The sequence below is a fragment of the Falco peregrinus genome, chromosome 1 (assembly GCF_023634155.1).
Source record: "Falco peregrinus isolate bFalPer1 chromosome 1, bFalPer1.pri, whole genome shotgun sequence".
Classification (NCBI taxonomy): Eukaryota; Metazoa; Chordata; class Aves; order Falconiformes; family Falconidae; genus Falco; species Falco peregrinus.
The window spans coordinates 59,721,937-59,743,246 of record NC_073721.1 but is presented as its reverse complement, the minus strand read 5'-3'; the positions used below and the strand labels follow the sequence as shown (position 1 = coordinate 59,743,246).

The 21,310-nt window shown below is 59.6% G+C and overlaps 2 protein-coding genes across 6 annotated transcripts in view; one reads left to right on the top strand and one right to left on the bottom strand.

The window, feature by feature from the left end:
• Positions 1 to 664: 664 nt before the first annotated feature.
• LARGE2 (LARGE xylosyl- and glucuronyltransferase 2) overlaps positions 665 to 21,310 on the bottom strand; it is a 24,976-nt gene continuing 4,330 nt past the window's right edge. For 2 of the 5 annotated variants that reach the window (XM_055792472.1, XM_055792465.1), the window contains 15 exons: positions 19,759 to 19,925; positions 7,333 to 7,506; positions 6,777 to 7,033; positions 6,286 to 6,368; positions 5,887 to 6,010; positions 5,217 to 5,388; positions 4,957 to 5,061; positions 4,582 to 4,694; positions 4,341 to 4,466; positions 4,036 to 4,191; positions 3,765 to 3,928; positions 3,220 to 3,498; positions 2,737 to 2,883; positions 2,383 to 2,578; positions 665 to 2,281 (listed from right to left, as the gene is read on the bottom strand). In XM_055792472.1, coding sequence (XP_055648447.1) covers positions 2,084 to 2,281; positions 2,383 to 2,578; positions 2,737 to 2,883; positions 3,220 to 3,498; positions 3,765 to 3,928; positions 4,036 to 4,191; positions 4,341 to 4,466; positions 4,582 to 4,694; positions 4,957 to 5,061; positions 5,217 to 5,388; positions 5,887 to 6,010; positions 6,286 to 6,368; positions 6,777 to 7,033; positions 7,333 to 7,432 — 2,220 coding nt within the window. In that variant the 5' untranslated portion in view covers positions 7,433 to 7,506; positions 19,759 to 19,925 and the 3' untranslated portion in view covers positions 665 to 2,083. Of the gene's footprint in view, positions 2,282 to 2,382; positions 2,579 to 2,736; positions 2,884 to 3,219; positions 3,499 to 3,764; positions 3,929 to 4,035; positions 4,192 to 4,340; positions 4,467 to 4,581; positions 4,695 to 4,956; positions 5,062 to 5,216; positions 5,389 to 5,886; positions 6,011 to 6,285; positions 6,369 to 6,776; positions 7,034 to 7,332; positions 7,507 to 9,322; positions 9,415 to 16,414; positions 16,514 to 19,758; positions 19,926 to 21,310 lie in introns of those variants that run through there. The other 3 variants (XM_055792482.1, XM_027785136.2, XM_027785137.2) reach the window with 3 other exon arrangements.
• The window catches only part of PEX16 (peroxisomal biogenesis factor 16), a 20,884-nt gene continuing 10,784 nt past the window's right edge, over positions 11,211 to 21,310 (top strand). Inside the window, exon 1 of the mRNA XM_055793671.1 lies at positions 11,211 to 11,266. Within this exon, the coding sequence (XP_055649646.1) occupies positions 11,211 to 11,266 (56 nt within the window). The remainder of the gene's footprint in view (positions 11,267 to 21,310) is intronic.

The window sequence follows — 21,310 nt, the reverse complement described above, 5'->3', positions numbered from 1 at the left end:
CACCTAGCCATCCCACAAACATGCCGGCACTGCTCCAGTGCCGCACCTCTAGCAAAGACAGGCTAAACGACTGTCTGGATCAGATCTAAACCCATCATGTCGCGTAGCGTGGCGGCGGCGCGATAGCGATGAGCTTTGACTCTATTTATTAAACAAGAGCTGCCTGCTGGGGACTGGCAGGGTGGAGCTGCGCCTGCTTCACAGCTATTAGCAATGTCTTCCCAGCCCTTTCCCAAATAAAGCCTCAACCACTTGCTCCTGGCATACCACTCGTCCTTCCCGCCCTGCAGAGGCCAGGCTGGCAGCCTGTCTGCCCTGAGCACCAGTTTTTATTCCCAACAGCCTTGTAAAGCCAAGGCTGTTCAGGCAGGAGCCCCGGTCAGCCCCGCTGCCGTGCCAGGAGCCGGCAGGCCTGCCACTTGGTGACACAGACAGTTCCTTTTGCCTGCTGTTGCTCCCTGCTCCCCAACCCTCCCGCTGTGCCAGCCAGAAAGGGAAAAAGCTCCAAAACGTGCCAGGCAGAGCAAGCCCAGTGATGCTTTTCCCCAGCTGAGGCTCAAGCTGCCCCTGCGTTGCTCTCCTCCCGCTGCCTTCCCTCCAGGGGACACGTGCAAGCTCACAGCAGAAAAAAATATTAATAACCAGGCAGTTGCTAACAAGGATGTGAAAAAGAATAAAAAATGCTTTAATTTAAAAATTAAATTAAAAAGAGAGAATAAGCAAGAGGCGCTTGTGCCCTTTCCATACCCCGCGCTTTGTATGGCTCCTCCTAGCCGCTCCCACCGTGGACGGAAAATTCTCACACCTGCACAGAGCTGGCCCTTGCAGCCCGGAGTAACACGAAGGAGAGAACAGCGGAGACTGCAGCAGCAACTAGCCCGGAGACCCTCCAGGGCCACCAGCAAAATCATCCAGGAGCAAGAAAGGATTAAAAAAAAAAACCCCAAAACAACAAAAAAACCCCAAACCCCGACACCCTAACCATTTAATTTTTATGAGAAAAGTATTAAATAATTTAAATAGCGTGAGGAAAGCGATGCATCCTCTGTGCTCCAGTGTGTGATAGCGGTGGAACAGTGCCCGGCCAAGCTGCTCTGGGCCCGGGGATCCCGCCACAGCGCTCAGCTACCGTCTTGTCCAGTGTCAACCACATCCCTGATTGTCGATGGCAATGTCTGCACTGCCAAGAGCTGGTGGGGAGCAGGGTGGTCCCCTGTCAGGAATTTCTCCAAGCACGTGCTGGCCCACAAAGCTGCCATTTTGCCCGTGGCAGCGGTTTGCAGCCCTGCCCCGCGGGGCAATGCCAGCCCCTGCCATGGCTGCTGCCAGCTGGGAGGCACCAGCCCGTTCCGGGAGCTCGCCGCTGGGGCCAACAGCCAGCCTGTCCTGCTCCAGCGGCTCGTCCTGCTCTGGGGGACTCCCACAGCACCAGTACTGGGGCAGCTCCGCTGGCGGCTTTGCACCCATACAGATGGGGAGTAACAATACCTTGCCCTGTTAACCAGCCAGCCTTGATCGGGGCTTCAGCCAGGTCTCCGCAGCTCCCAGTACTCCCTGGCCCCAACTCCCAGCGGCTTTCTCGGAGCCCACTCCATGCAGGACCCACAGGATGCTCTGCAGCCTCACCTCCCACTCCCCAAGGCGCCGGAGGGGTGTGGGGAGGACTGGGACCTGGGGCCACCGAGCAGAGGCAGAGCAGGGCAAGGTACAGCTCCCAGAGCTCTCCAGCTGCCAGGCTCAGGGAGGTGAGCGAAGGAAGGCTGAGAATCCACATCTGCTAAAACAGGGGAGGGAGGAGACCCGGCCCCCGGCCCCCCGCCCGGGGAGGTTCCCCTGTACCGCAGTTAGGCTGCTGTTCCGAAAAAACCTTTGGCCACGCCGCAGCAGCTGGCCTGCAGGCACTGGCTGCTCTCGCGGCTGGCGTCTTCCATCCTATCTACGGGCATCCCTTTGCCGGGCTGGAGAGGCTGCGCTGCCAGCTTGGATCCCCGGGGCCAGGCTGCGGCGGTGGGCCGGGGCAGGAGGGGCCCTGAGCCCCCTCTCCAGCGCACTGCTAGCACCCCGTGCCCACTGCACCCAGGCGTCAGAGGCTCCTCTCGGCGGTGAGGTATTTGAGTGCGGCAGCCCCGTACCGCCGCGACAGGTCCTGGTGGAACTCCTCCCGCAGCGTCTGGAGGCAGCCCCGGTACCCTGCGCTCAGGCGGAACTTGGAGATGTCAAAGCTGGGGGCGTGGGGCATGTGGATCATGAAGGCGTTGGGCAGGACCAGCAGCTCATACTCCTGGGGGCAGAGCGGCAGCCCTCACCATCAGCATCGGCTCGGCGGTGCCGGCATGGCACTGCCCAGCAGCTCCACGGGGCCCGGAGCAGCCCCTTACCCACCTGCGCATCCAGCTCCATGATGTGGGACACCTTGTTCCAGCCGAAGCCCACGAACCTCTGGTCATACTTGGGGCAGTCTCGCCTCACTACAACGTAAGGCTCGAAGTCCGGCTGCCACGCCACACGGTACGGCACGGTGGCCGTCCGCCACTTGGCGTAGTCAGTTGGGGCATGGCCTTTTGGCCACACGTGGTACCTGCGGGGAGCGACGGAAATGGGAGAGCCGGGAGAGGCAGAGGATGCAGGGCGGTCCTCTGAGCCGGCTGCCCCGCAGCCCCGAGGCACAAGGGTACAAAACTGGCTTCTGCCGGGCGTGACGGCCCCGTTGGATGGTGGGGCAGCTCCAGTTCCTACCTGAAGGTGTAGAGGGATCCCATGTCCAGCATGGAGAGCAGCTCTGCTTTGGATTTGGGGAAGGTCAGGCGATAGTGCAAGGTCTCAAAAGCCGGCACGATGAGAGCTGCCTTCCTCTGGGGCAGCTCCAGCTGCTGGATGGAGTTCCTAGGGTGGTAAGAAGGGTGTGAGGTCCCCTCAGCTGTGAGCCACGGCCACAGCACCCCTTCCTCAGCCCTACCAGCCTGCCCGCCGCTCTGGAAGGGCATTAATTGGTTTTGGACACTTTGGAGTGGTGCCATGCAGGGGCAGGAGGAACTGGGCACCCCTCACAGCTCCTTCCTCACCCGGTGGCATCTGACAAAAGCAAGGCCAGGATCCCAAGGCTGAACACAAAGGAAACAGCTTCTGCACGTTGAAAACTGCTGCCCCGAGGTGTTTCCTGCAAACCCTGGTGCTGGGCAGCCTGGCAGGCTGAGCGAGAGCAGCTGGAGAGAGCCTCACCTGAGGTAATCGTAGAGGCCGTACATAGGCAAGAAGTCAATGTCCGTCAGAAAGACGTACGGTGTCTGCGTGTTGGCCAAGGCCACGTTGCGCAGCAGGTTGATGGGGTAGAACTGCCCCTCCTTGTAGACGATGTGGTAGGCGACGTTGCGGCGGGCGCTCAGCACCTCCGAGGCCTGGGCGTAGCGCAGGAACTGCTGAGCCTCCGCATCCGACATGTACAGCGCCAGGCTGATGGGGCCTGCCCAGTGCTTGCAGATGGCCTCCAGCATCTGTAACCTGTGAAGCAGCAGGCACTGCGTGAGCTTGGCACATCGGCCAAGCTCAGAACAGGGTGCCTGCCCGTGAGCTGCACACACCAGCCGAGCCCAGCGCAGGGGGCAGTGGGAGGAACGCTCCTAGCCTGGCGTCTTGCTCCCCACTGCAAAGTGCTGGTGTGAGGGTGAGGAACCCGTATTTCAAGATCCCTGGTAGCTCCCAAGCTGCGGAGCCTCCCCAGGGGAGCGGAGGCAGGATCCGACCTCCCACCACCCCAGCAGCAATACCTGTCCATGGAGAGCTGGGCCACAAGGGTGACATCGGTGGGGCCAGGAAGGGCCAGGAACTCGTACTGCAGGAAGAAGAGGTGGATGCGGTGCTGCGTGAGGTGCTGCTGGCGGAAATCGTAGCAGGGATCGTCCTCGTCCAACTCCTCCAGTGCCTGCTGCAGCTGCAACGCCACGAAGGTGAGGGAGAGCAGGAGCCCCACGGGGCGGCTGCGTGGGGTCTCTGCCCACCACATGCTCTGGGGCTGGGGACAGTCACAGCCGCCCTCACCTGGTCGCTGGGGGGGCTGGGGAGGCTGGCACAGCCAAAGAGCTCCCGGCGCAGCAGGTTCCCATCGTACTCCAGGAAGGTCAGGTAGAGGTTGCGGAAGAACTCCACGTGCTTGTTCTTCACGCGCAGCTTCTTGGGCGAGTTCCAGTGGATCACCTGAGGGCAGCGGCACGTCACCCCACGGAGGGGAAGTCAGCAGCACCCGACACTTCCCCCAAGCCCCCAGACCCCTTGCTGACTCCTCCAGCGCACGTGCCGTCTGTCTGGCCCTCCCCAGGCTCAAAGGCAGCAAACCCAGCACCCACCTTGAGATCCGAGAGCTCGGTGTAGCACTGCTCCGAGCGGGTGTGATCGGAGAGCTGCACGTTCCAGAAGCAGGGGAGCCGGTACACCAGGGCCGGGTTCTGCTTGATCACCGCGTTAAAGATGTCCTAGGAGAGAGAAAGGCGAGTACAGAGGCAGATGAGGAGGACGGCACAGCCCTGCCACGCCAGCAGCGCTACGGGAACACAGCAGGGCTGACCGCCCTGGAGAAGGGACCGTTACCTGGTCGGCCAGCGAGGTGGAGAGCATGCTCATGAGCTCCCGCTCCGCCGTCAGCCGCCACATCTGCTCCCAGCCCAGGCGACGAAGGCGGTCCAGAAGGAGCAGGATCACCCCTGGGTGCCAGGCAGGAGGCCACTGGGTCACCGAGGGAGCACCCAGCCATTACAGAGCTAGAGCACAGCAGCCTGCATGCCTTCAGTCCCTGGGACACGCCACTTCCCTGCGCCCAACCATACAACCCCAGGACGCTGTAGCAGCCCCCTCGTGCTCACCAGACTCTCCTGCCTCACCTCAGCCATCCCCCGCCTCCCCGTGCCCAGCTGGATGCAGAGCCCTGAGCTGGATGCAGAGCCCACCCCAGCAGCCCACACTCACCCGTGTTGAAGCCACGTCCCAGGGCCGGCCACGGTTTGTGGTTTTTCCACAGGTTGCCCAAATACCAGTCGCTTTGGTTCTCCACCAGCCCAATCACCTGCTTGTCTGTGGAAACAGATGGACAAGGACGCAGCCTGTCTTGCTGTAGGTTCAGAGGGCCCGAGCAAACCCGCCGCGTCGGCGCTGCGGCAGATGGGGACTGCCACCCTGAGCCCAGCACCCAGGGACTAGCCAGGGCCCCAGGGGCACCCTGTCCTCACCAGAAAACTTCCCAAAGACGGCCCAGAGCTCGGCGATGTCGGTGGCGAAGGTGATGTCGGTGTCCAAGACGATGACCTTGGATAGGTTGGAGGGCAGTGCCTTGGTAAGCGTCAGCTTCATCAGCCCGTAGATGCCGGAGTAGTGCTTGTTGGGGATCCAGGACACCTCCGGCTGCAAGGCAACACGGATCAGGGCTGGGCACAGCCACGCCCTCCCCTGCCCGCGCAGGACGGCCACGTGTGCCCAGTGCCCCATGCAGAGGAGCAGCACACCTGAGCTGTGCAGCCAGCCAAGGCTGGAGCATCACCCCCAGCTGTGTCACCAGCAGCCACACACCTTGCCCCGGGCCCTTCAGGTGCTCACTGGCTGCACCCACCTCCTTCTCCTTTGCTCTCACCCTGGCCTGGCTCTTCCTCAAGCCACCAGAACCTCTACCTGGACCCCAGTGTTTCAGTGGGGGACCCAGCTCGCTGCAGAGGCAGCACTACCCCAGGGGCCTCCCCATCCCTCCAGCACCAGCCCTGTGCCCCCTTCTCAGCCAGACCAGCAGCAAGTCCAGGAAAGGGAGCAGGGGAGTGAAGGACCTGCAGGAAAAGTTAATATCCCCCCCTCCCCCTTGTCCCTCTGAGCACTGGGCTGGGACACAACAAAGAGGCTGCAAGTGCCTGCCTTCAAGTCATCGGCGTTGTAGAAGCTGACGTGGACGGAGGGCACCATCCAGGACTGGAAGAGCATCTGGAGGATTCGGTGGGCCACGGAGTCCGTGATGAAGTGGAAGTGGAGGGGGTTTTTCCTGCCAAGGGCAAGCGCAGCAGCACTCAGCACCACAGCGGAAGCAAGAAGACATGGTCCCCATCCCTCCCAGCCCTGCCAGGGGCTAAGGGGGAGATGGAGAAAAATCAGCCATCTGGGGGAAACAAATCCCCCTCTGGCCCCCTAAGCAGTGGCACAGGGGCTAGATAGAGGCCCCAGAGCCCCTCTCCTGCATCACTGCCCCCCCTGCAGCATGTGGCAGCTCATCTGGGAACCCCAAACCAGTGGGCTTCTGGCACAGCACCTCCCTGTTACCTGTGGAAGAGGATGGATTTCACCAGGGTGACCACATCCCGGCTCGCGTTGTGCCCGGCGCACACAATCGCAATGTGCAGGAGCTGCCCAGAGACAAACGGCACCTTTTTGAGACTGGACACCCCCCTCCTTGCAGGTGCCTGTCAGCTCCTCCCTCGGGCCGTGCTACGGGAAGAGACTCCATAACCCAGCCCCTCCCCTGGGGAAGGAGCCCCACAAGGAGATAGGAGTCCCTTGGCTTGCGAGGGAGGATAGGAGTCTGGCTGCCGCTCCTCCTGTCTGGCTTCCCTCTCTAGAGAAGTCAGACGCCCTCACCCACCGACTGTGGCCCGTTGAGCACCATGGAGAGCCAGGATGAGGCCCCAGCACAGCCAGAGCATAGGGCGAGCTGTGCCAGGTGGATTGCACATACATCCACGCTCAGCCAGGGTCCCAGCCTCCCACCCGACATCCCCTATCCACCATGCCACCGTGCCGGTGCCACCACCCACCTCACACTTGTGCACCGTCCGCTGCTTGGGGCAGGCCGTGCGGTTGCTCCTCTCACCCCCGTGGGGGTCCCCATCCTCGGCAGAGGTCCCCCACTGCGGGCTGCCATCGCTGCCTTCCGCCTGCGCCTGGCCGAGCTGCAGACGGAGCTGCTCGTTCTCCTCCTCCACCCTGCGCACCCGCGAGGCCAGCGCCTCCCGCTCCACGTCCCGGGTCGGCTGCTCGCCCAGGCAGGGCGGCAGCAGGAGGAAGCGGCCATCTGCAGGAGACAGGGGGCATGCGATGGGTACGGCAAGGCAAAGCCCGGCCGCGAGGGACAGGGTGTGGATGGCGGGGCAGACCCCGGCTGAGAGGTCCTGGTACATCCCACATGTGCCCAGCCAACGTCACAGCTCTGCTCCCCTGATCCCCAGGGATGCCCCTGGAAACGCAGAGCTCAGATATACCTGCAGCGACTCGCACGGCTAGAGAGCAACCACCCCAGGCCCCAGCCTCCCCTGCCCACCCTCTGTTGCAGACTGTTCCTTGATCTGAGGAGGAAGAGAAGGACCCACTCACATTCGAGGCTGCCCACGAAGAGGTAGAGCCAGGAGAGGAGGATGGCCAGGGTCACCGTGGCGAGCAGCAGCTTCAGCTTCATGCGCCAGGAGCGCAACATGGTGTGGTGGCGGGACACGGGCGGCGAGGATCAGGTGGGCAGCCCGAGCCCGGCTGGCCCCGGCATCCTAGAGCCTGCGAGGGGCAGAGGAGCAGAGAGAGGTGTTAGCAGCAGCCCTGCAGCTCCAAGTGCCTCGACAGCCCCCGGCTCCTGCTCCCTCCAGGACACTGTCTGGGCAAGTGCAGCAGCGAGACGGCCACCCTTCACCTCTCCAGCACCGTTCACCTCTCCAGCGACAGCCTCTCCCAGCCAGCACCCTCCCAGTCCCCCTGTGCTGGGGCACCCAGACCTCCCCTGGGCTTGCCCTGCCACCCTGCCACGGCCACACAGCCCTCGGGGGGAGGACCTCAGACATGGGAGGAGGGAAGGAGTCCCCCAGGTGATCTCACTCCAGCTCGGGTCCGTCCCACAGGTGAAGGGGCAAGAAGGGCAGGCGCCCAGGGGGGGAGAGGCTGTGCCGGCGAGGTGCGCCCGAGCTGGGTGGCCGGTCACGCGGTGGTTAATGAGCCTGCCCTTGGGAGGGAGCGCAGGTACCTGGGTCTGCAGACGCCTCCCCCTGCTGTGTGGCGAAGTTTGGTGGAAAAACCCCAAACGCTTAGGTGAAACTCACTTCCCGGCACTGCTGACTCAACGGGGCATGCCGAGGGGCTCCCCCAGCCCTGCCAGCCGTGCGGGCTGTGCTGCTTCCATTCCTCCCCCAGCAGGCAGAGCACCCTGCTCCCCACCTCGCTCCTGCGCCCAGGCCCATCACGGGGACAGAAAGATGCCCGGGGCAGACAAAGACCCCACAAAGCAAAGGCACACCAACCTCCTCCCACCTCGCTCTGCACCTCTGCCTGCCTGCTGCAGCGAGACTGAGCCCCTGCCCTCAGTGCAACATCTGGAGGCTTAACAAAAGCTGCCGTAGAGATGAATGGGCCGGATTAGGGGCTGCTCACCCCTGCACACACCCTGCTGGAGCCCCCATTGATGTGCAGATGCCCATGGGGCCACCAGCGCCTGGGGGTTGGAACAGGCAGCCTGGGAGGACATCACCCCGAGCAGCCCCTGGGGCCGGGGTGCAAGTCCCGGCGGGTGGGTGGCAAGTTGGCCAGGAGCGAGGGGGAGGCAGCAGCAAGGGGCTCGGGCCCTGCAAGGGCTGGGGCAAGGCCAGCCCCAGGGAGCACAGCCACGCTAACCACTGGGGGATGCCGCCAAGCCCCCGCGGCAGCGGGCACGGCACCCCAGGGCTGCGCTCCTTTTCCTGCCGGCACCTCGAGCAGGGCCAGCCATGGCCTCGCTCTTCCACTCCACAGAGCGGGCCAAGCGCCGGCGTGGCGGGGAAGAGGGAAGCTGATGCACGGAGCACAGCAGGCCCAGGCACCCCTTCTCCCAGCCACGGCCAGGAGCTGGGCTGGGCCTGGCGAAGTCTCTGCGCACTGTTGCCAGCCTGTCTGCCACCCCACAAGCTGATCCCCACCCCTCCTGCCTGGGCACCCCCCAAACTGTGTGCCGAGCTGGCAGCAGGAGAGGCAGGATGAGGGAGGTCAGCCGGCACGGAGCAGCCTGGGAAGTGGAGGGATGGGAAAGGGACTTTAGCACGTATGAAGGCAAGAGGAGGTGGTGGTGGCACACAGCAGCACCCCTCGTGCTCCTGCTTGCCCCCGTGGCCCCTCTGGGGGGGGGGGGGTCTCACTGCAGGAACGGCACTCTGTCCCCAGTCTGCACGTGAGCACGCTACTGGGGCGGCAATTTTGGGGGACAGGATGGGACCAGCAGCAGGTCAGTTGCCAAAGAGCCTCCCGGAGGCACCCAAAGACTCCATCCATCCCCCCCATAGCACCACCACCCCTCCTGCATTGCCTTCTCCCCGCCTTCACCTTCCTGCCCCCCAGAAGCTGGTTTCCTTACCTGCCTTTCCCCTTCTCCTCCTGCCCAGCCGCCGGCAGCCGCTGCTGCTGCTCCCTCCGGGGCTGCCTTACCCGTCCTCCCTTCACTCCTCCCTTTCAGATCTGACACTTCCCCCCTCTCCTCCCCGCTCTCAAACCCAAGCTCCCCCCGCACCGGCCCCCCTTTCGCAGGAAGAAAGAACAAACAAAACAAGAGATTAAATTCGCTTTCTGCTCAAGAGCCCCCAGCGCCAGGGGCACGGAGTTGCCCAAAGTAAGTCGGGAGGAATCCGCCCACCCTCGGCCCCCTTCCCACTCCCGGGCCTCAGATCCCCTCCTTTGCTGCGATTCGGGAAGCGTCAGGATTATTTAGCCCCTACCCAGCACCTGCCTCCTGCCTTCTTGGGGCAGGTGCAAGAGGCTTTGCCTACACCGAGAGATACCCTGGGCGGGGAGGGGGCTTTGGATGGTAGCAGAGCCCACCCCATCTCCCCTCGGCTGGCAGAAAGGGGCTGCATGGCCAGCCCAGGATGCAGGCATGGCAAGGGGGCCGGGGGCAGTCCTTGCTACGCAGAGAGAAGAGGTATTGACTGCTGCCTGAACGCTTGGACAGGGTGCAAATGCCACCGTAGGTTTTAAAAAGAAAGAAAAGGTGCCCCCACCATCGCCCAGGCTTGCTCCGGACCCACCAGCCCAGGAAAGCGGGGCTCCCCAAAGGAGTGCAGCGTCCCCCAGACCTGTCCAGCACGCTGGGAGCCAGCAGGATGGCAGCGGGAGGAGTGGGAGGCCACGGCCGGGAATGCTAACTATGCAGAGACAGCCTCTACCTGCAGCTCCCCCCACGCCTGGCCCCAGGGCTGGGGAAGGCAGCAGGCTCCTGCCCAGGGCCCGAGCGTGCCCTCCTGCCCGCCCTGCCCTTGGAGGGAGCCAGCTGCAGGATCCCTGGAGAAGGCAGGGTGTGCTGGGAGGAGACCACCACCGGCAACAGGCAAAGGGATTAGGATGCAAACTGCCTGCATAGCAATTTAGATGAAATGTAAATTGCCCCCCACGCCATAACCCAAGGGAGAGCTGTGGCAGCAGGCCCTGGCCTGCCTCGAGAAGGCAGAGCAGCACCTGCAAAGGCAGCAGCCTCTGAGCCCCAGGGCAGGGGAGGCTGGGTCTCCACCCAGGCAGCACTGAAATCACTGCCCTGGGAGATGCATTTACCTCCCGCTCAGGCAGCTCTTGCTAGTCCTTGCAGAGCCCCGGTTACAACAGGCAATTGCTCCTCGGCAGCACTTTTCTGCCCAGCCCAGCCCCAGCAGGGAGAGGAAACCGGGGCTGCCCCACTGCTCCCTTGGGCCAGCAGCTCCCCAGAGCTGGAGCCCTTTGCTCCCCTGCCTGGCCCAGGGGCACGTGGAGCTCAGCCCCCAACACTGACCCATCCCTGCCCAGCAGTATCCATCACCTAACAAGTGCTCCAGCTCAGGCGTTCAGGGCTTACCCACGCTCCTGGGAGAAGCCCAGACCTGCCAACAGCACCGCTCCAGGGGAGGAAAGCACCTCCTGCTCCGGCTGGCCACCGCCGCCTCTCCACACGCTTTTCCTGGCTTTCCCAGTCTTGCTCGTTCCTGCAAGCGAGGGCCCAGCACCAGGCCCAGAGCGGTGAGACCCAGCCAAGCCCTCGCCAGCAGCGGCAGGAGCAAGCGGGCTGCTGGGGAGGCCAGGCCAGGCAGAGGCCTTTTAGGATGTTTATGGCAGTTGGGGAGGAGATGGCAAGCAGGAAGGTAGCCACACAGCCTCTCCTCCCCCATGACATGTTAAAGGCACAGCAAGCAGAGCGCAAGGCTGGAAGCGGCTCCCAGGCAAGAGGCGCGGCGGGTACCGGCAGCCGTGGCACCGAACACAGCCCTCCTGGCCCGCCCGCCATGGCTCAGCGCCGCCGCCCGCACCCCTCGCTCGCGCCAGACAAGCGCAGCCGGCAGTAAGACGAGAGGTTTCCCAATAGCGCCGGCTTCCAACCTCAGCGCAAGGGTGTGGGGCAGAAGTGCTGTTCACAGCAAGTTATCCTCCCTCTCCCATGTCCTCCCCGGGAGCGGGGCAGCTCCCGCTTTGGTGGGGAGTGGGGATGTGGCAAACGGGACAGAAAAAGGCACCCGTGGCCCCCGTCTCACTGGGAGAGGCTGATGGCAGATCCCAGGGAAAAGGCAGGCAGGACACTGGTCTCACCTCATGCCCGGACACCCCTGCCTCCAGGGCTGACCAGGCGATAGCCAGGGGAGCGGGAGAGCGGGGCCAGCCGAGCCAGGCAGCTGCACAAACGCCAGCTGCGTGCTCACACCAACCCCGAGGCGTGGGCAGGAGCCCGAGGCTGGCTGCCCCCCCCCCTCCCATGCACAAGCAGCCCTCGCTCCCAGGACGGGGCACCCACCTTGCTTGCCCCAGGGTGCCCCCCGAGAGCTGCCCGTGTGCTGGCACTCTGCTCCTCCAAGATCCCTTCTTTTTTGTAGGAGCGTGGCTCAGCTCAACCGGCCTTCACTCTCCCTGCCTCAGTGACTATCAGGGGAGCAGTTAATGTTTAAGGAGCGCTGAGTGCTGGCAGCGGGAGCTTTCCCACCGCAGCAGCGTGTCTCCTCCAGCCCTACAAGCGCAGAGGCGAGCAGCCCGTTTTCCCACAGCACCACAGCTGGCAGCAAGGCCCATGCATGGCAGGGTGGACGTCTTAGCCTGTTGCTCCTCCTAGAGCTACTCTGCATCTGCAGAAGGGATGCAGAGGCACAGCAAGACTGTCCGTGGGTCACTGAACAGCAGCCCTGAGGGGCACAAGAACAGCCCTAGGCTTGCTGTCCCTCTACTGTCACACACATCCACCCACCCACAGGCATTAACAAGCGAAGAGGTGGCCTAGCTGTTCCCAGGGCAGCCAAGAGAGGAGTCATTTTGCAAAGCCACACTGCCTTACCTCACCATAGGCAACGGAAACTGCAAATCCTTCTCCCAGGTCCCAGTTTTGGAGCTGGGAGAGCAGCAACAGTTTAGCTGACCTGCTCAGACTGCCTCAGCAGGAGCACAACACAGCAGCTTCCCAGGCTCACAGGAGGTGAGAAAGGGCCTGACAGCCACGGCAAGAGCTGCGCAGCAAGACTGGCAACTGAGAAGAGGCACCATGCTTTGAAGAGAAGCAACTGGGGACAATCTCCTTTGGCTCTTACGAAGAGATGGGAGGGGACAAGCTGGCCCCTCATTCAGCAGGTCACCTTTACAGCATGTACCGCAGCACCCATCTGTCAAAGTGCCTTACAATTTGGGGTCACCTCCCCATCCCCCTCCCCATGGCTGAAATGCTGCTACTTGAGGGGGGCTGTGCCAGCCAGTGGATACCACACAGAGCGGGGCAGCTGCAGGAATTTACAGAGGCGGAATGGAATTTGGCCAGGAGAGCAGGATTAAAACCCCATGCTCCGGATTACCACGCTGTCCGTCCCTCCCTCCCCAGTCTTATGATAAGCAAAACTTAAGTGAGAATTTCACCTTCGTATCTCCCCGGAAAGAGCAACCCATGGCAAAACGGCCACCATATTCTACAGATGGGATTGAGCAGTGGCCACAGTCGGACACCAACACATGAGCTGTAAAAGAACACGTCCCCAGCTCTCCACTGCCCCCACCACCACCAAGCTGCAGATGAAGTCCCAGAAAGGTGAAGATCTTCCTGGGACAGCAGTCAGCTGTGCCTCAGTTACAGCTCATTCTCATCTGCATCAACCTTTCCCCAGGCCCGTAAGATTATCACCACACACAGTCCTGCTGCTCTAAGAGTTCAGCTTTTTTGTTCTGCAAAGGTCACACTGAAAAGCTAACTTCTCTGACAGAGGCATAGCACTTGGGGAAGAGGAGCTAACAGTCTCTGAAGGGTGTTAGCTGAAGCTCTGAGCTTGGCTGAAGCAGGGACTTTCATCACCAGACTCTCCTTGTCTCCAGACAAGCAAGTTCAGGCTGGGTCTGACACAGGAACACACTTCACTGCTTACCTCTCCATGTCTGAAACCCCAGGAATGCATCAGGGAGTAATTCCTCTTGGCAGGGACTCCAGTCACAAGGCCCTGCTAGACAGTCGGCTTTTGCAGAGCATCACGGCAGCCAGTCTCCCTGCCCGCCACCGGCCACTGGGTTCAGCTGCCCAGCAAAGCCCCAGCTGGAGAGAGGGCTGTGCAGGGCACTTGTGGGGAGCCGCTGCCACCGCAGAGCGCACAAGTGTTGCGTAGGAGGTTTAAGTCTACCAGACATCCTGCAACGCTTACCAGTTGGGCAGCTGCAGTTTGCCACAGCTCTCAGACAAGGCAAGAGGGGGCCACCCACCCAGCACCATGGTCCCGAAGTGCTCGCAATCCTGTTCGGCCCAGGAAGAAGCTGCAAGGATCCAGCTGGCAACAGCCTTCAACCATGTCTGTGGGGACAGCAGGGCAGCAGAAAGCTGTCTTGCACCCCTCTGCCTATGCTACGTTCGTCCCTCAGTGCAGCACCAGACCAGCAGTATAGACCCTGAAAGCTTGTGTGTGAGCAGAGCTGCAGGACACCGGACACCCTGCCCAGGACACCCACCCAGACATGCCAACATCACCAGCTGAGTCTCACCCCAGGCTACAAGTAAGGATCACCTCTCAGGGACCAAATTATAACTCTCAACCAAGTCAACCCCTGCTGGCAAGAAGCCCCTCACTCAAGGGCTGCCCAACCCTCGAGCATGGCTCTGCAGCAGACCACCTTACCCCAGCACTTAGCCAGCCCTATGCCCGCAGCGCCAGGCTCGGGGCGAGGGAGCACCCTGCATGTCCATACCCATCGTGGTTTTCCTACCCAGCCCATTTCCCACACAGCCCAGTGGGATACACCAGCCCCACAGCCCGCAAACTGGCACCTGGAGGTGACCCCCAGAGCCTCCTCCTGCTGTGAGACCCTGCCAATGTGCTGCTGAGACCCTCAACAAGCTCACAGAGGAGATACCTGCTCAACACACTGCTCCCAGCTTTACCTCCCTGGTCTGCAAGGTGCTTGATGCCAAGAGGATACTCGGCAGGTGAAACAGCAATGCCGATTGGCCTTTTTCTGGGTCTGATGGAGCACGCTGCTGGAGCGCATCCAAGGAAGGGCAATGAAGCTGGGGAAGGGGCTGGAGCACAAGTCTTATGAGGAGTAGCTGAGGGTTGTTTAGCCTGGAGATGAGGAAGCTTGGGGGGGGATCTTCTCACTCTCTACAACTACCTGAAAGGAGGTTGTAGGCACATGGGGGTTAGTCTCTTCTCGCAAACAAGGAGTGACAGAATGAGAGGAAATGGCTTCAAGTTGCACCAGGGGAGGTTTAGATTGTATATTAGGAACAATTTCTTCACAGAAAGGGTGGTCAGGCACTGGGACAGGCTGCGCAGGGATGTGGTGGCCATCACCAGCCTTGGAAGCACTCAAAAAATGCACAGCTGCGGTGCTTAGGGACATGGGTTAGTGGTGGGCTTGGCAGTGCTGGGGTAACGGTTGGACTTCATGATTTTGAAGGTCTTTTCCAACCAAAATGATTCTGATGCTACATGCCTGACTCAGGACAGCTGCTTTGACACTAACACACAGGCTGCAGAGTCCTGCCTCAAATCTCTTCCACATGCTCCCCTGGCCAGCACAGCGAGGCGCAGGAGGGATCGAGCCTGGGCACTGTGCAGGAGCACTACAAGGGGCATGAGGACCCCATCTGCCTTCTGAAACAGAAGAGGAGCAGCAATTGGGCTGATCTCCAGCTCCCTTCCCTCTGCCGGTATTAGGTTTCTAATATCTGCATTTTTGCTGACGTCTGTGCTGCAGCTAATGGCTAGCTCCGAATCCATTACGTTCACCGTGTCCCGGTCTCCGGATATGCTCCAGGCATCAATACCTGTTCACCCCTGCCATCTCCTGACACTTCCACTGCCGCGGGCCTGCGGCAGACGGCAGTTCCTGGGGTCACAGCCGAGCAGGGTCAGCAGCAAGTCCCCTGCCACCTCCAGCTTTGCAGCTGGAGCACCCAGCAGGCATCATGCCCCATACAGCAAAGGGCTGGGAATTCCACCCCGTGAACTACTGATGCCTTAAGTTTCCAGCAAGCAGTGCCCACAGGTAGGACTGAGAGGGGATCCCCCCGCTCCTTTGACATGCTCTTGAACAACCTGCACCAGGAGCTGCTCCTCAGTGGGACAAGGCAGACCATATCCCAGCACATCTGACCAGACCTAACCGCTACGCATGTTGTGGAGTCTGCATCACCTCCTGCAAAATTAATTAGGTTAATTACAGGAAAAGAAAAAAAAAAAGATGCAAAGGGACTCCAACAACCCCAGACCAACATTCTGCCTGGAAAAGTCCACAAGAGGCTTGACACCATCCTCCCTGCCACCTCTGGGAAGTTGCCAGGGGCATGGCTGTGAGCCAGGCCCTCAGGTGCCTGCCATGCATTCTCACCGGCAGAGCCGGGTAAGTGTTTTCAGCTGAATAGTTATTGATTGAAAACTGCAGTTTCCAGACCACTCAGAGTTATTCGCTACTTCACAACAAGTTTTGGACAAGAACAAAATGCTTTGTTTTCCAAGCAAAAAGTCTCATTTTGCATTGTTTTGTTTGAAATTGAGCTGCATTACATTTAAAAGAAAAGATAAAGGGTCTCTCAAACTTGGCTGTGTTGGGTTTTTTCCCCTACAGCTTTTCATTTTGGGCACTAAATCAAGCAATTAATTATTTGTTCAGCTCTGCTCTCCAGACAAGCTGCGAGCATCACGAGCCAAAGGGCCAGAGCAGCTCTGCCCAAGCAGCAGTGCCGAGAGGATGCTGATGTTTTCTGCGCTGCAGGCTCCTTTCAGACCTCAGCTCGGGCTACCTCGAGGCCTGCAAGCGCTCCCCTGGGGGAAGGGGAGCAGGACCCTGGACGAGGAATGAGGAACGCCAGGTGCCCCGCTGAAAAGGCATCCGCCTGTCCCAGTGGGCAGCAGTTCAGGACACACAAGAGGTCACAGCCAGTGCTTGAAGGACCTTGTAGGAGCAGGGCTTCCCACACAAACTGCCCTCCACGGTGCATGCACATCACACCAAGGTCCCTCGCTAATCCCACTGGTACCTGGCACTGCAGCAACTCTTCCAGACGCCATCTCTTGCAGTGCCGAACTGCTCCGGCAGCCTCAGCAGCACAGGGGAGCCAAGCACACACACAGGGCACCTGACAAGGAAAGGCAATCCTTTCACTTCCCCGGCGAGAAAAGCAGCTGTGCCACAGAGGAGGCTGACGCTCACCGAGAGCCAGAGCTCACAGATGCAGCCCGGTGCCTCTTCCACCAGGAACCGGCCTGAACTGGGAGCCGTGCTCAAGCAGCCAACTCCCAAGTCCTCCTTGCCCAGAGCTATTCCTGGCACCAGTGCCCTCAGTGCCCAAGCAAGGCTGAAAGCAGAGCTCGTCCACACAGGAATGGAACAACCGCACTATAAATAGCAGACCAGGATGGCTCAGGACAGGCTCTAAAAAACCCAAGCAGCAATAGTGCTGTCCACTCAGGGTGCCCTGGGCAATACCCGAGCTATAGAGAGGCTTACACATTGCAAATAGGCTCTGACAACATTGTGAAGGAAGAGCTTCTGCTTAGGCTAAGAGATCACAAACTTATCTGCAAACAAAGCATTTGGGGCATTCCACAAACCGAAAATGAGGTAGCAACTGAAAGGGGCAAAAAAAAGGAGGGGAAGTGGATCCAAGAGGGGAGGCAGTTCCCAAAGCCAGACAATGGAAAGGAGAATGCTCCCAAACTCCTTACTGACCACCCCCAGCACTCCTCCCCTGCTGCTGCTTCTTGTGTTCCCATCCCTGGGGCTTCTCACACTGCTGAGCTAAACCCTGAACTTGCAAACACCAAGGACAAAGGCAGGGAAGAAACAGCATACCTCAACTCAAGCAAGCAGCAGATGAGTGGCTCAGGACAAAAGCTCATGTCTTCTGCAATCCACAGCAACCTCTGTGCAGCACCCAGCCTGCACTAGGAGTGGGACAGAGGCATAAGAGCTCAGCCCATCCTCTGACCATCAGGGTCAAGTTTCCCTCCTACCTCCAGGAAGAGTCTTACCCTTCCCACCACACTGGCCCTCCCTGCTCCCTCTTCCCTGCTGGTGCCTCCATCTGGAACAGCAAATACTCTGCCTTCCCCTTCACACTGACAGCATATGTCCTATAAAGGGATCTCAGCCTCCACAAATGAGGATACGACCGGCCTCACGCAGCACTGCCAGGCACCAGCCTCCAGCTCTCAGTGGGGAGCCCTGTGCTTTCAGCAAAGCTGCAGCACGGCTCACTTGGGCATACACTGGGAATAAAAGCGCAGGAGAGACAGTTGGGAACATGGGGAGAGGTGTGCGTGCACAGGGAAGGCACAAGACCTGAACTGAATCACCCAGCAAATAAACACGCACATACAGGGAAGCAGTTGCTTCCTCCAACGGAAAGTTTGGGTTTTTTTGCCAGAACAGGAAGAAAGCACTCAAAAAAACCCAAAACCAAAACATCAAACCCTTGCTTTACTGCTCCTGGAGCACAAAACCAGCCAGGGCACATGAAGCAAAGACAGCCAATGCTGACTACAAACCCACCTTGAGAATTTTGGAAGCCCACAGCTCACTTCCCTCCTCCCCCCCAACTCTCCTGTCACCCCTCACCCTCCCTCCTCTGAGCAGCAATAAGAGGAGAGGTACAGGTCTCAAGTTTGGCTGAGTTTCCACTCTGGGGACAGAAGCTCGATAACAGACTGGGCAGGATGTGAGCACCCGTTAAGGAAGAGGATTAGTAACCCCTTAATCTGCACATTTTGGAGTCTAAGCACTTTACTCCACTCTCTAATTAAACCACAGAGCATAGAGATTGCCAGAAGGCAGAGAACAAGGAGAAAGAAGGAAAGGAAATAGAGGCTGTGGCTTAAAGGCTGTTCCTTGTGGCTTCAGTGAAAGGGGAGGGGGGTCACTGGTAGGGCTGTATTTCACCTCAAGTGCTTTATGCCAGGGCTGCTGAGCATCCTGTTGCCTCCCCGATCCAATCCGTAGCAGGGCCGAGGGCAGGATGAAAGGGAACATGCATGATGGCCCGGGGATGGCACAGGAGGGAACAAAGGGCTCCATCAGACCGGACAAAGCTTTACCTGTGGCAGCTTCACCTGGCCGGCCAGGAGTGCCCCGCTTCCTGGGAATGGGAGTGCCAGACCACGCTTCTCTTCGCTTCACAGACCTGTCTGCACAGAAGGGCCTTGTTCGAGCGCTTATCTGGCTCCAGGCTGGGGAGAGGCCGGTGCCTTGCTGCCCTGGCACACAGCTCTGCCCCGGGCTCATTCGGGACTGCCTGGCAGGGGAATTTTCCTGGCACAGGTAAAGAGGGAAACCTTCTACCGAAGCCCATGACAAACAAAGCAGTTCAAATAATGGCCCGTTTCCCTCGAGCTGCATTCAGACCCACGTGCCTGTGTCGAGAGGAGGCAGCAAGCCTGAGCCTTCATCTCTTGCCGCTGGCACGCAGCGGCGACAGCCTCACCGGGGAAACTACCTAAGCAGTGGGGAGAGAGGCCTTCCAGGCTGCGACACCCCACGGATCCACAGCATGGAAAGCAAGAAGGCTGGTGGTGTAGCTGAGAACAGAAGTGCTGGGGAAGGGCTTCGCCTCCCGAAATGCTCTGCCCCACTAGACTGAGGTGGGGGGTGTCTGTGCGCAGGGGCAGCCTGTCACTCCAGCGTCTCTCTCTTCCCTCACTTCTATTCTTTGGAATTCCTCTCTTCTGTTTGCTTTGTTTCAGCCTTCAATGAACAGGAAGAAAAGGGAAGGAGCCTTGACAAATCCGATCAAGGAGCAGACACGCTGAGGCTCCCTCCTGCTGGCATGCCAAGCCCTGCACTAATGAGGGGTAGAGGAGAGAGAGGTGGCCACTGAGAACAGTGGCCCCACAGAAATGCTTGGTGTAAGGGACAGGGAGAAAAGAAGCTGCTATGGTAGAATAACACCAACAGAAGCTCCCAGCCTCCAGGAGGGAGACTTCCCATTTCTCCTGGCCCAGTGAGCTTGTTCCAGCTCCCAGTCACCCGCTGCCCGCTACACCAGAAACAAGCAATAGACCATAGTAGCATTTGGAGAGAAGGATCCCGACATGCACATTAAAGGGAAATTCAGCTGAAACAGCCGTGAAGATGCAACCACACTTTGTTCCAAGGATTCTCGCAGGGAATCTGGTCTTTCCCTCCAGAAAACTGGGCCACGGGGTCTTACAAGTGCTCCAGAACCCACCCCCTAAATACCCACATGCCCAGTAGAGAAGAAACGCCCAGAGCCAAGACCTTCTGCCATGCAATTATCACCCGTTTACCAATTTGGGTACAGAAGGACTAAGACAGGAAGGGAGCGAGCACATGTAAACCACCTACTTAACAAGCAAGATAACTAACCTTTGGAGGCTGCCAATGTCGCAGGGATACCTGGCAACAACTGGAGAAGCTGGCAGGACCTGGTGGCGGTTGTGAGGACCACCCTTAACCAGGGATTATCAGCTTGCAGGGCAGATAACACATCTCAGCTGTACTTGAGGGTTTTGGAGGTTGCTGTCACCTGAAACCTGAAAGACAAAACAGTCACGTGAAGATCTACCACGTAAGAGAGCTCTGGGGACAGGGCCCTGAACAGCCAGGAGTGTCGCAGATCAGCAGCACCCAACACCTTGGTCCTGTCCCTTTTCTCCAGCCTGTTACAAGCACAGCTTGGTGTCACCCAAGGCTACCCAGACAGCCCACGGGAGAGTATCTGCATGCTGCACGTTCCTAGTCCCAGGTCACTGCACTGCCCCGTAGTGCGTGCCCTACCCCCACAAGGAGGACTGGACACGTGTACCCAGAAGTGCTGGCAGAGCCACAGCCACCATCCTCCATCACAACACATGCGAGTTCTCACACTCATTCTTCAGCAGGAGGAGCTGGGGGTGGGACGCAAGTTCCCTGGCCCCCTCCCAAACACGATAGCAGCACCAAGTGTTTGGCTTGTGAGGCAATGAAGGGATCAACTATCATGTCCCATAACCCGAGTCCTGTAACATGCCCTGGGCAGTCCCAGAAGGGATCTTTCCAGGGAGATGCACAGAAGGGAGAGAGAAGGAATAAAGGCAGAGGAGACAGAAGGCAGGCAAAAACTACCAGGCAGCTTACGATGCAGAGAGCAGAGCAGCCTGCACATGTCACTCATCCTTAGTGGAAGAGGGGATCATCCTCCTCCTCCTCTGTTGGGATCTTTACAGTGCACCCCTTTCCTCTAACTCCCACAGAGCTGGGCGCCCGCACCCCACAACGGCAGGCTGGAATGGGTGAGCCCTTCTCCGGGGAGGCTACAGGGATTATCATCTCCTCACGAGGAGAAAGCTTAAACCAGAAGCACAGAGCCACACAAGTAAGTTGGGGCAACGGGATCAGAGAAGAAAAGGGAATTGTGATTTAAAGCCCCTCCATCTGTGAGGGCAGGAGGAACAGGACCTGCACCAAAGCAGGTAAGACCTACCAAAACCATCTTTCTGGTCTGTCCCACCTGTTTTAAAATCCCAAACAGAGAAATAAGTGTACAATGTGCTGGGCAACAGCCCTGTTGCACCCCTCTAGCCACAGCAAACCCCAGGTCAGCCTGGCACAGCACAGTATGAAACAAGGGAGGTGACATCAATCTCAACAAGGGCAGGAAATCAGAAATAATTTACAGCAGCTGCTACCCAAACGGTGAGACCCAGCAGCTCCAACACACACACAGCACTGCAACTGATCGGCAAAACCCTCCTCCAGCAGCAAAGCCTGACGCTACTTCTGCTTTGGGAATCTCTCAGAGTCTGGCTACAAGGTGGCAACCAGCGAGAGAGGACACGTATGGACACTACGGTACATGTCAGTGAACAGACATCTCTCCCCTTCGTCATCCCCACCCAGCCTGTCCTAACCCATCAGCTTCCACCCGAGACCAAAGGGG